General features: G+C 41.5%; 1 protein-coding gene across 5 annotated transcripts in view; it reads left to right on the top strand.

Annotated features, from left to right (window-relative positions):
• Positions 1–3827: 3827 nt before the first annotated feature.
• mtss1lb (MTSS I-BAR domain containing 2b) overlaps positions 3828–12356 on the top strand; it is a 92600-nt gene continuing 84071 nt past the window's right edge. For 3 of the 5 annotated variants that reach the window (XM_020605890.1, XM_020605893.1, XM_020605891.1), the window contains exon 1: positions 3828–4411. In XM_020605890.1, coding sequence (XP_020461546.1) covers positions 4325–4411 — 87 coding nt within the window. In that variant the 5' untranslated portion in view covers positions 3828–4324. The remainder of the gene's footprint in view (positions 4412–12356) is intronic. The other 2 variants (XR_002275390.1, XM_020605889.1) reach the window with 1 other exon arrangement.

Consider the following 12356-nt stretch of genomic DNA (forward strand, 5'->3'; position numbering starts at 1 on the left):
TGTATTCATTGAAAAAAAGCCTCATTTTAAAGTGATGGAATTAGTTGAACTTCATCAGAATTGTCCAGATGGTTTGTTCATTCCTCAGAAGAATTCCACTAATCAAAAAGTGTGTTAATGTTAAACTGGCTGCTTTTGTGATGCTGGGAGGTTGTTAAGATACTTAACAAACAATTTGTGGCTCCTCATAAAGTTGCTATAACAGATTTAGGGTTAATTGAGGGTAAGGCACTTCTTTATGACGCACTTGTTGCTAAGGTCTGGCTAAGAGTAGAGCTAGGTGGTTACTTGTAGCAGCTGCAGTAATGTTGTAGATTATTTGTTACTAAGACTAGAATTTTCCTTTTTTTGGGCCTTTAACCGATGCTGACTATCTAGTAGCCTTGCTACTATCATCACTGCTTACAGCAAATGGTACTACTACTTTGATAAAAACTGGTATTAAAAATACTACTACTGTTACTAATATTAATAAAACAATTGATCTTTTATGTACATTGCACTTTATCCTTTTTGTAGAAAAAAAGTATAAAACGTATTCAAAACAGTCAGCTACACCACCTGAGAATCTCATCCTCCAGCGGTTTCAGGCTTTTCTTGGCAGAAGCAATGCTGATCACCAAAGAGTGCTTCTGTTCTTCTAGCTCTGGACGCTCCTTGTGCCATTTGTCAACACAGTGGAGGGAGGCCACCTTAACTTTACTCCCACACAAGTTGATAATCTTGTTGATAATGCTGGAGCCTCCCTGTGTACGACACTTGATACTGTTGCCCCTCTGAAAAAGAAGGTAGTGAAACAGAGGAGCCCACGTAGTACAGCTTGCAGCTCTGCTCCATAAAGCAGGCATCATGAAAACTGGAAAGGAGGTGGCGCTCCACTAAGTCAGAAGAGTTTTCCATAGCTTGGAAAGATAGTTTAATAACATATAAAAAGCCCTTCGTAGTGCCAGAACAGCATATTATTCATCACTGACTTATGTCTTTTAAATCACACATAAACCAAGTCTCTAGATCTGCCTTCTTTCACCTGCACAATATTACCATAATCAGGAGCATCTTGTCTCAAAGTGATGCTGAAAAACTGGTCCATGCATTTGTTACTTCCAGGCTGGACTACTGTAACTCTTTACTATCAGGATGTCCCAATAATTCCCTAAAAAGCCTCCAGTTAATCCAAAATGCTGCAGCCAGAGTACTGGCAGGAACTAGCAAGAGAGATCATATCTCTCCCATATTAGCTTCTCTCCACTGGCTCCCTGTAAAATTCAGAATAGAATTTAAAATCCTTCTCCTAACATACAAAGCCCTTAATAACAAGGCTCCATTGTATCATAAAGACCTCGTAGAGCCTTATCATCCTAACAAAGCACTTCCTAAGTACCTTCCCAAAGTGAGTAGCAACATGTCTGTACAGATTCTTAGTCATCCAGGTCATGGTAAGCTGAAAAAACGTAGAAAAAATCAACTGGTAGGTAGAAGATGTTTCATGTTCATTTTTGTCCAAATAGAACACCCCTCACTAAATGAGGGTGGTGGACTAAGACACAACTTTTCACCCATCTACAACTCTGTTTTGAGATCTCTGCCCAAACATGCCCACCAGGACAACAGGCGTCGGTCCACAGGTGAGGGTTCAAAGACAGGTAACGACGCTCACCAAAACCGGACCCTAATGATTGAGTTGTTAGAGGACATTGTGGGCCACCAAAGGACTGGAACACCCAGGGTGATAAATACCTCCTGCTCACCACCAGTTGGAGAGAACTGATGAACCGGGGTCTGTTGGAGGTTTCTTCCGTTAAAGGGAGTTTTTCCTCCCCACTGTTGCCAAGTGCTTGCTCAAGGGGGATTTGTTGGGTTTTCCCTCTGTAATAATACTGATAACAGTAAGGTCTAGGACTTACTTTGTAAAGTGTCTTGAGATGACTTTTGTTGTGATAATAAAATTTCATTTGATTTGATCCTTACACACCACTATTCCCAGCAGTTGGGCTTCTAGTCCCTGCATATCCAAAGTTGTGGCTACAGAAATGATATGTAGCTGTGACAAAGGGGGACACACCCAGGTAGGGGCCCCCTTCACTTGCTTTTTCCCCATGTCCAAGCTTCAGCAAATTTCACCAGCATAAATATGGGACAAACATCAGCAGCTTAGGCAGGTTTGGTCCCTGTAATTTTTAACTAACCAGAATAGACATGTTAAAAGAGAAAAAAAAAACATAAGAAAGTTCTTCTAGTTGTTGCCAAGTTGCAGAGATCAGGTGCACTCACAGGGCATGTGAGGAACTGCTGAGAAAGGAATCAAGGAAAGTGCTATACTTTTTTTTAAGTAGAAATTATTAGAATGCTTAAATGAGGCTTGGCAAAAATGGATGAGTAGGTAAATGGACATGATTAGCCTTCTGGTTTAATAATTTGTGAGAGAAACATTTTGATCATTTTATAGGCCACTATACAGTCTATACACTATACAGTTCACTTTAACATAAGCAGTAAACAAGAACATGCAACATCTAACTGCACTGTTCCAATCCATACTTTGGCAAACAACAGCTGCCCTGGGTTGCCCTCTAGTGACACAGTGACTAAAGTGCTGCAGTAGAATCAGGGGAAGTGTGGAGAAAAATACAGAACATTAATTAGACCTTTAATTTCAGATGAAGCTTTTACACCTACTAAGTCTGATATTTTTCTTACAACAAGAAAAATCCAATTTGAATTTGAAACCAGCATGTTGCTATCAGTGCCCCCTCTCCATCCCCCACCCAACCAAAGACCACCAGTGTGTATATACTAGTCTTTCACAGACCTGGGTCTGATCAAGAGGCTCTTAAAGCCTGAGGAAGTCTGTGTTCTGTCTTTCAAGGGGACAATTCAGAAGTCTGAATACAACATTGAACTGAGCACCCAGTACACCTATCAAAACAAATGCACGCGTGCACACACACACACACTTGTAGCCAGAATCTTTTCTAGCCCCTTGACCCAGGCTGACAGCACCCTGTGATCCTGTCCTACTGTAAAGAGAGGTCCAGTGATAATGAGGCCAAAACGCAGTGTTTGGACAGTACTGCAGCTGGAGCCCCTGCCAGAGCCTCATCACTGGGTGTGTGAGTGTGGGTTTCTATGTTTGCGTGTGACACCTCCCACGGTCTTTGCAGTAAAAGGCCTTTTCCAAAAAAATGACATCCCCACTAAGCCTTTGTGCGTAAGTCCACTTACACATAAAGCATGCAGTTTTATCTAGTAATATGTCATCCTAACCCCTATTTATAGTGGAAACTCAGTTGCCACCTGGTCTGATCTAGGTATACTGTAATTATACAGTGACTCATGCATGTTTTTGGACTAAAGGAAAACATTAATGCAGAAACAGGACATACAGTTTAAGCCACTATGCTAACTGCTGGCAGCTCTTGTTCACATAGCCAATATTGCATATTTCCTGGATTTTTAATCATTTATTTTTATTTGCTAGTGAGCGACCAGTTATATGTGTCTCACAAAACATCAACCTCCTGGGATTTTTAGGAAGGCTCCTAACAGTAGCCCCCTTCACATAACAGTCACTATACAGCCACTGAAGGGTTATGAAAACGATATTTTTAAAAGCCATTAACCAGGGTCATCAGGACACATTCCTAAACACGTGCACACAAGTGTTTTTATTCTGGTGGTCTGCTGTGTGTGTATAGACTGTGCATGGGTGTCTTTTCGTGGGTGTGACCATGTGACTGGCCATCCACAGTTGTTTTTTTTGACTCCTTTGCAATTGCACCGTATTACTGGCTGCTGTCCCCACTCGGCTGAGCCCACCACCTCTGCACCAATCATAGCCCGCCTTCACCAACACGCATACGCATACACCAAAGGAACGACACAGACCCTGACACAGACACTCACGCACACATACTCTGGTTCTCCACTGCTTTCACGTGCATTCCCATCGACTCCGCGTAGCGCTGGCTGCGCCACGATGAGCGTGAACGTCCCAGTGCCGGTAGCACCAGGACGTCTCACTGTCTGCTGAGTCGGGGAGGGAGGGAGGGAGAGAGAGAGAGAGAGAAAGAGAGAGAGAGAGAGACCATCTTCTCTCTCACACATTACATCTTCCCTTTGCTTGGAAGAGACTGCAGCACAAGCCGTTTGTTTTTGCATCTTCTTTATTCATAACCTTCCTGCTCCTCTTCTTGCGGCATCCTTCCGTTATTTTCATTTAAAGGGCAGACCGGAGAGCCCGGTCGTGATTTTGTGGAAATACATATTTTTTCCTGCTGGGTGTTGGTAGCGCGCAGTTGGTGCGCGCTTCTGCAAATTCCGGTGAATGGTGGATCTGGCAAACATGGAGACCGTGGAGAAGGAATGCGGGGCCCTCGGGGGTCTATTCCAGGCCATTGTCAATGACATGAAGGTAAATAAGAGTTTTTTTATTCACCGGTTCCGTGATGACAGTTAAACACATGTGCTCCCTCCCTGAGAATAATTAGCTATACAATCTCAACGAGCCAATGTCTCCTACACGTATAAAATGCCTGGGCACACATGCACCTTCTCCAATAGATTTATATTGATTGTGGTTGTATGCACATAAAGGATTGCACATCATCTTACTGGTTGATGTGGCAACCCGGTGGTTTGCTGGTGCCCTCTCCACAACCTCCACCCCCAGAATATTGGCTATGCATGTGGACATCAATGCTCACATAATTTGACATGCTTGTTGTGATGCTCAATTCCCTTTTCCCAGTAAAAACAGGGCCACCACTCTCACATAACATTCAATCCGTTGTTTTCACTTCGGTTTATCATTGCGTCTGGCATTTTGCAATGATCCAGGCATGATTTAGGCTGTGTCACTGGGGCACCTATATGCCTTGTGCAGTGAGTTCACTGATCCCCATTGTTATCGATGGGTTTGTGGTCTAATTCAGCATGTTAGAGGCCTTTAAAAATTGAATCATATTTGTGTCCGATAATGGAGCTACACGTCGGTTAGGCTATTACGTATACACATTCCGTTACATACACGCGTGGACCTGGGTGGGTAATTATTTGAGATGCTTTATCATCATCATCAATACCATTTAGATTCTTCTCCTGTATGAGATAATATAAAATCATGACTGTTGCATACTCAGTATGAGTCTTGCGGTTTTCAGTGGATGCTGTGCGTCTTTATGCGAGTGCAGCCTCACCGAATTTCTGTCAGATTAATGTGGCACAACATGAAGGCGTGAGAAGCCATGCAGCCATCAGACACCCAGCCCTTTTTCCTCTGTATGTTTGTCTGTTTTCCTCAATCCGCCTGTCTGATAGTCTGTCTTCTGTGTCTGTCAGTCAGTAGTTCTGCACCTTGATGGCTCCAGCATGACACTAGTGGCTACAGCCAGGCGTATGCGTTGGTGCTGCTCAATGTTTGGATGAAAGCGTCCATCAAATGGTCCATGATGTAGTCTCTGACAATATGTCTGCCTACCAGAGGCACACGCAGCTCTGCATGCCCTTCTGTCTGCCTGTTGTGTCTTCCCTCTTTATTTGTCTCTCTGATTCTAGATATTGTTTGTGCATCATTAATGAGGATTTGCTGCAACACAATATATGTTTTGTCCATGAGAGAAAAACACTGTTGTCCCATAACTTTCATTGCTCCATTTTTTTTTTTCAAAAGATTGTTTTTCTGCATCCACATCTTATTGCCATTGGTGTGACCCCAAATGGTAGCAAGTCACACTGATACATTCCCATGCTTTAAGAAGAGGCGAATGACTTTGTGTTGTTAGTCGTGAAACATGGGAGGAGGAGAAAAGGATACACAAGTATGGGTATCAACACTAATTCAGCACATGATACTGTAGTGTACATGCAACAATGTATGCTATTTTTCAATTATTAGATATGCCTACAGTATATAATATGGAAATATGTGGATTTCATTTTTATCAAATATAATAGATAATTTCCCATTGCACATGCATGGCCAAATTACAGAACGGAGTTACCACTGGAGCATTGGTGCACTGTGGGTAATTTAAAGGAGTATTGAGACAATAGATTGCTCTGAGAGCTGTCTAATGGGATGTACCCACAATGCCGATCAAAAATCAAGGCAGTTTTAAGGGTTGTGTGCAAATAGGAAACCATTATTCTAGCAAATGCAACCATTTTGAGATGATAGCAGACTTGTAAAAATGCCCATCTCTCTGCAAAACATTCTGTTTGGTTGCATAGCAACATCAGCATCTCTGACACAGTACCTGCAATTACTCTTTAATAGAGATTAGGATGGAGAGACAATGTGAGTGGTACACAGAGGTACTGTGACATGTCAGAATCAAGGCGACTTGTTTTTCGAAATATGTATTTATTACAGGACATTTTTCAAAAGGAACCATTAATTACATCTCAACTACTTCTTGTAAAATAACCCCATAACCTCAGTTCTTGGGCAGATACAAGTTTGAATAGGGACAGTGAGAACTGCCCCAGAGAGCAGTGTGGTGTCACTCTGTAGTTTAAAGAAAGCTAGGGTTTCAGCTAATCTTTTAAGATAGCATGCTGTTAGTATTGCATTAACGTCATGGCTAGGCCTTCTCAAACAATTCTGTTTATTTTAATACACTTAGACAAAAATATCTTCAAAGGCCTTAAGAGTAAGGTCACGCTTCATTGTAAACATTTTTAGTTTTTATCTCTGTCTTTTATTTTCCATGTCCTCTCAGGCTCTGATGCTCAAAAACCAACACACACAACGCAGAATAAAACTGTGTAATCAGTGTTCAAAGAATACTGCTGCAAATGCTTTCACCTGCTCACCCTTCTCTTACACTTTGTCTTCGTCTATTATTCATCTTGTTTCGAAAGGTCCCTATGCTTATGTTATCCAGCCTATCCTCAAATATATGAGCCACTACAGTCTGGGCCAAAAGCACCCTTGCTATAGCCTGGAAAGAATGAATTCCTGTATCCCTAAGGAGGCAATAAATTAAGTGGGTGAGTGGATGAGAATCACTGAATCACTGGCCTCCAGACTCACTTTGACAGGAAACAGGAAACAGTGTGGCCTTAATCAGTGTTTATAGCTCATTGAAAATAAAAACTGTTAGATGAAACAAATGGATTAATAGCTTTTATTCATTGGTTCTTGGAAACAGGCTGATTTTGACAGCTTGGTTCGTTAAGTACATGCAGGACTTGAGTAACTGCATAGTCACTGCAGGGAAGACATTTGAGAAATCCCAGTGTATGATTAGGGCAATGAAAATTTTCTGACCGAATGTTCACAGTGCACATGATCTACATTCAAATGTGCTGAGTATACTAAAAGGCTGCAAAAGGAATATGGAGCATGTGGGATTTAAAGTTTGGGTGTGTATACCAATGACCAAATGATGTTCAAATGTGTCAAATCAAACAGTGACACGTGAATGAAATTGTTATTATACTGTAGGTTTTTCCCATATAATTGCAGGATTCATTTAAATAAATTACATTTTTTGTAAATCAGCAGCAGCATTTGTTATGGTTTAGTCCCCCTCACCAGGAGGGTGAGGGAGAACTGAGGCAGGACTCAAGATCGCTGACCCAGGTGCTAGTAAAAAAGGAGGTTTTAATGGTGGGAAACACGAAAAAAAAGGAACAGAGTCGGGGAACACATACAACCGGGGCTGAGCAAATACAGTGAGGGAGAACAGGATGACCAGGGGAGTAAACAGGCTAACGGCAAAAAACAGGAGAGTGAGGATGAGGACGGACAGGTGAAAAAGAAAACAAACTACCCAGGAGGATTAGCTAACAAAAAAGGAAATCCACAGCACAGGAACTGTCAGCGTGGATACCAAAAAGAACGTCTAGCTAACCTAATGGGAAAAACATAAAGAGATCCACAGCACAGGGACTGTCAGTGTGGACGTCTTAAGATGTATAACACAAAACATATAACCAACATACAAAATGCGATCCACAGCACAGGGACTGTCAGCGTGGAAAACATTATGGCGTACAAATACATACCACGACTACAGGTCTGTTACAGGGTATGCAAGTTACAGTAGGTAATGCTCCGGTGACAGCAGAGCATCCGCCAGAGGTATACAGGGACTGTCAGCGTGGAAAACATTATGGCGTACAAATACATACCACGACTACAGGTCTGTTACAGGGTATGCAAGTTACAGTAGGTAACGCTCCGGTGACGGCAGAGCATTCGCCAGAGGTATAAATAAGGTAGGAGGGTGATTACAGTAATGTGCCCCAACAGTGCGCGATAACCCACAAGTCACTGATTACAACATGCGACACAGCTGAGGCACTGATCCTGCAAAAAGAGCGAGCAGGAGAGAGAAAGGCAGAAGAGATGCAGGTCGCGCCGAGCGGACCTGACAGTATTGACATTTTCTAAACCAGGAGCTGGCCAACTTGGAAAGTAAAGTCAACTGACCTGAAATGCTAAGATTATAATTGATCACTTAATCAAGAGAAAATTAAGTGGCAGTTGTACTAATAATAATTCATTTCAGCTTTTTTCAAACAAAATGCTAAACATTAGTTCCAGCTGCTCATTTATGAGGATTTGTTGATTCTTCATGTGATAATTTACAGACTTCAGTTTGAAGAAGATTTCGCTGTTTTCTTACAATGTATATCCAAAATACATAATCAGGTTCAATAGATAGCTTGATTTGAATAGTCTCACTGACTGCACTGTTGCTTTTATATCGTTATTCTGTAAATTAATTGCATTTCATCTTGGTCACTGGAATTAAGATCAGGACTGCTTTGCGCAGTGTACGTTGGATGCAGAGTCAGCTAGTGCAACATTATTGCAGTATTTGCACATAAACCATTGTAGTTTGTGATGGGAAATCATCCTCCCCCCAGACTGTTCCCAAGTTGCTATGCCATCCTGCCATTGCATGCTTTGTTATATGCTTTTACCATTGCTAGTGTCATGCATGCTCATGAGTTGACACAAAAGAGCTAAGCTATGCATTGTTGGATGCCAGTGTCAGCAGACTGCCATAGAGAAAGCACTTTTTCTTCCTCTTTTCCAATCATCTTCCTCTTCTTCCTCCTCCTCAGGTCCTCTGTTCCTCTTTCTCTCCTCGGCACTTCCTCCACCCAAGGCAGCCAGTGACTCCTTGTGTGTTTGGCGCATGTGTGATTTGTGTGTACATGATATGCTGTATACAACCTGACCTTGGTGTCTTTTGTGTTACATAAGCTGGATTGTTGTAAATAAATAACTGTGCACAGTGGGAGCTGTAAGGAAGCTCATAAAACATCAGTTACAGAGTCCATCCATTATCTATACCGCTTATTCCTGAATAGGGTTGTGCAGGGGGCTGGAGCCAATCCCAGTTGACACTGAGCGAGAGGCGGGGTACACCCTAGACAGGTCGCCAGTCTATCACAGGGCTGACATGTGGACCAACAACCACACACAACCACACTCACTCCTAGGGGCAATTTAGAGTCACCAATCAGCCTAAGCTGCATGTGTTTGGAATGTGGGAGGAAGTCGGAGCACCCGGAGAGCACACTGAGGGAGAACATGCAAACTCCGCACACAAAGGTGCCAGATCAGCCTTCTTGCTGTGAGGTGACTGTGCTAACCACCACGCCACTGCTCCACCCAGTTACAGAGCAGAATGTTTTCTTTCATAATGTGCTTAAAAATGAAGAGTTTTGGCATTTGAACTAGACATATGAAACCTTCCCATGTGCTCACACTGTATGTGTGTGTGTGGCCTTGTTTATATATACTTGTGGGGACTTGTGATGACTAGAGGCTGGCCCCCATGACTAATTTCATCGAATTTTAAAAAAATAATGGGATGTAAGGTTAGAGCAAGTGTCAGCTTTGATTAAGGTTAGGGTAAGTCTCCTGGAAATGAATGTAAATCTTTGTATGGGCCCTAAAAGGAAAGACTGCAAGGGTATATGTGTAAAGGCATTATGTAGATGTCTGCCAGCGTGTATCGCTGCAGGCTATGTCTCAGAAATTTTTAGTGACTTATAAACACATACACCCACAGTCACCCAGGTCACAGAGGGATAATATGATGAGACACAGAAGTCATGCTCATGGTCCGCTGGTTACTGTGTAGTGTTTTACTGATATCAGCAGTAGGATGGATTAAACAAATATCTGATTTCCTGGCTTTTTAGTCTGTTTTCACCTTGTTGTAATCATTTTCCTTTGTGTGTATACAATTACCAAAAGCCTTTTGTCCTTAGAGGATAAGGCTGGTGATTTTATGTTTTGCTTATTTTTCACAATAGAGACACTAAACAGAGCAGAAATGATGTGCACGTGCAGTTGGCTCTTTCTTATTTCAGAGACTGTAGAAAAGTAAGGGTTGTTCTAAGTGTGTGGAGCTCATTTTCACAAATGATAATTAATTCATTTAATAATTGCAGAGATCCATCCTCAGAGTGAAGTCCTCAGCTCAGTTCTTTGCTTTACTCTATACATACAATAGATGACAAGCTCACTTCGAAAAAAGGGTTTGATATGAGGTGACTCAAATAGAAATTCAGTACTGCCATTAAAAATGGCTGTTGTTTTGTGATTTTGCTTAAACTGTCTTAGGGGTCTGTATAGGCAGATATTTTCACCTGTGCAGTCAGCATTTTGGTCAGTGGGTATGATCTCACAGATATGGGTAAATAATGGGATTGTCACACTGACATTGAAAGCATGATCTGCTCTTCTGGTGTGCCTATACCAGTAGAGCACACCTGTGTCAAATCTTCCTTTCCCTGTCAGACAAGATGGCAGTATCGTTACATTAATGATTATTTTTCTTATCAATGAATTTGATTAGGTTCACAAAATGACTGTGAAATGAACAAGAAAACCATAAAATCATCATACTTGAGAACCTGGAGAAATTCTGGCATTTGTGCTTAAAATACTGTATGACTTAAACAATTAATCCAATGTGCCAGTTATTGCTGACTAATATTCTGTTGATAGATCAGCTAATCATTTCACCACTGCATTCTGTCTCCAAATCCCAATACATGCTTTCTGCATGTTTGTGACAGCAAAGGGTCCAGAACTGTGGCGGGTCACATTACTGTTGTTGCTTCAGATAGTTCAAAATGAGCGATTAAGAGCAGGATTTATCAGCTATTGCTACTTTTAATGACTTCAGAAAGGTTGTAGAACATGTATAAATCTTTTGATACATCACTAACTTAAAATGTCACAAGTATAATTACTGCTATTCATTTCAGCTTCTTATTTTGGACGATAGCAGCCAAGTCAGTGTAACTTCATGGAGCTGCTCCTAATGTTTGGAACCATTCAACATCCCATGATCCACTATTACTGGAAAAAGTGGCTCTTGTCACTCTCCTTCTTAATTCACTCTGTATGGGTCAGTGTGATGTAAATTTCATCACCTGCCGAAGTTCACAAGTGTCTATGTGGATTCCACATGCAGCCTAAAATTTGAGTCTGTGCAGACTGTTGCACATGTGCTGCACATGAGCCAGACAGGTAGACTGGATGCTTTTTTATGCGCTGTATGTACAGCATGTATATATATCCACACACACATACCCTCAATTATAGTGTTAATAAAAGAGTGACTGCAGTCTGCATCCAGGTATCTCCACATTTCATCAGAATCAGTATAAGAGATACTGCGCCAAGGTTGCAGGACACATATTTTTGTTTTGACTCCTTTGTCTTTTTATTTTTATTTTTTATTTTTGACATAAAATAGAGAATATAAGACCAAATAACATTTGCATGGAAAACAATTTGGAGCCATACCTAGAAGTATATACCAATTTTGTGTCAAAGTTGATGACAGGCATCGTTGCTCAAAGTCCAGTAAGACCAGTGAAGAATGACAGGGTGGCAGTATATCAGTCACAGTATATATGTCACAGTGTCTTCTGTGAAACAACTGTTGATGTTGTGCAGTGAGGTAAAGACAGATCACCCCCCCTTTTTGCAGTACAGTACAGCTTAACAGAATTATTTTAATAATTAAAACTATTTTAAATTACTTGTTAAGACATTTTCTGAGTGTTTATCTGTCTATACAGCATCATGTATTGGATACACATTTGCCGAGATGCTGTAGTCATGTCTTGGCTGAGATCTTAGCAGCCTGTTAGCATGACTGTTAGGTTATTCAAGACAGATGCTGGTAGCCTAGCATACACCGATCAGCCATAACATTATGACCACCTGTTTACATCGGAGTCAATGTGTCACTCTGCAGCTCACTGTGCATCTTCTGTGAATCCATTTGCTTTCACAGTTCTACTGTCAGGAAGAGCACAGATGTGTCTACAATTCAGTGAAAAACTTATGTAAAAGGAGTGAAAACTGTGGT

The sequence above is a fragment of the Monopterus albus genome, unplaced genomic scaffold, assembly GCF_001952655.1.
Source record: "Monopterus albus unplaced genomic scaffold, M_albus_1.0 scaffold73.1, whole genome shotgun sequence".
NCBI classification, from domain to species: Eukaryota; Metazoa; Chordata; class Actinopteri; order Synbranchiformes; family Synbranchidae; genus Monopterus; species Monopterus albus.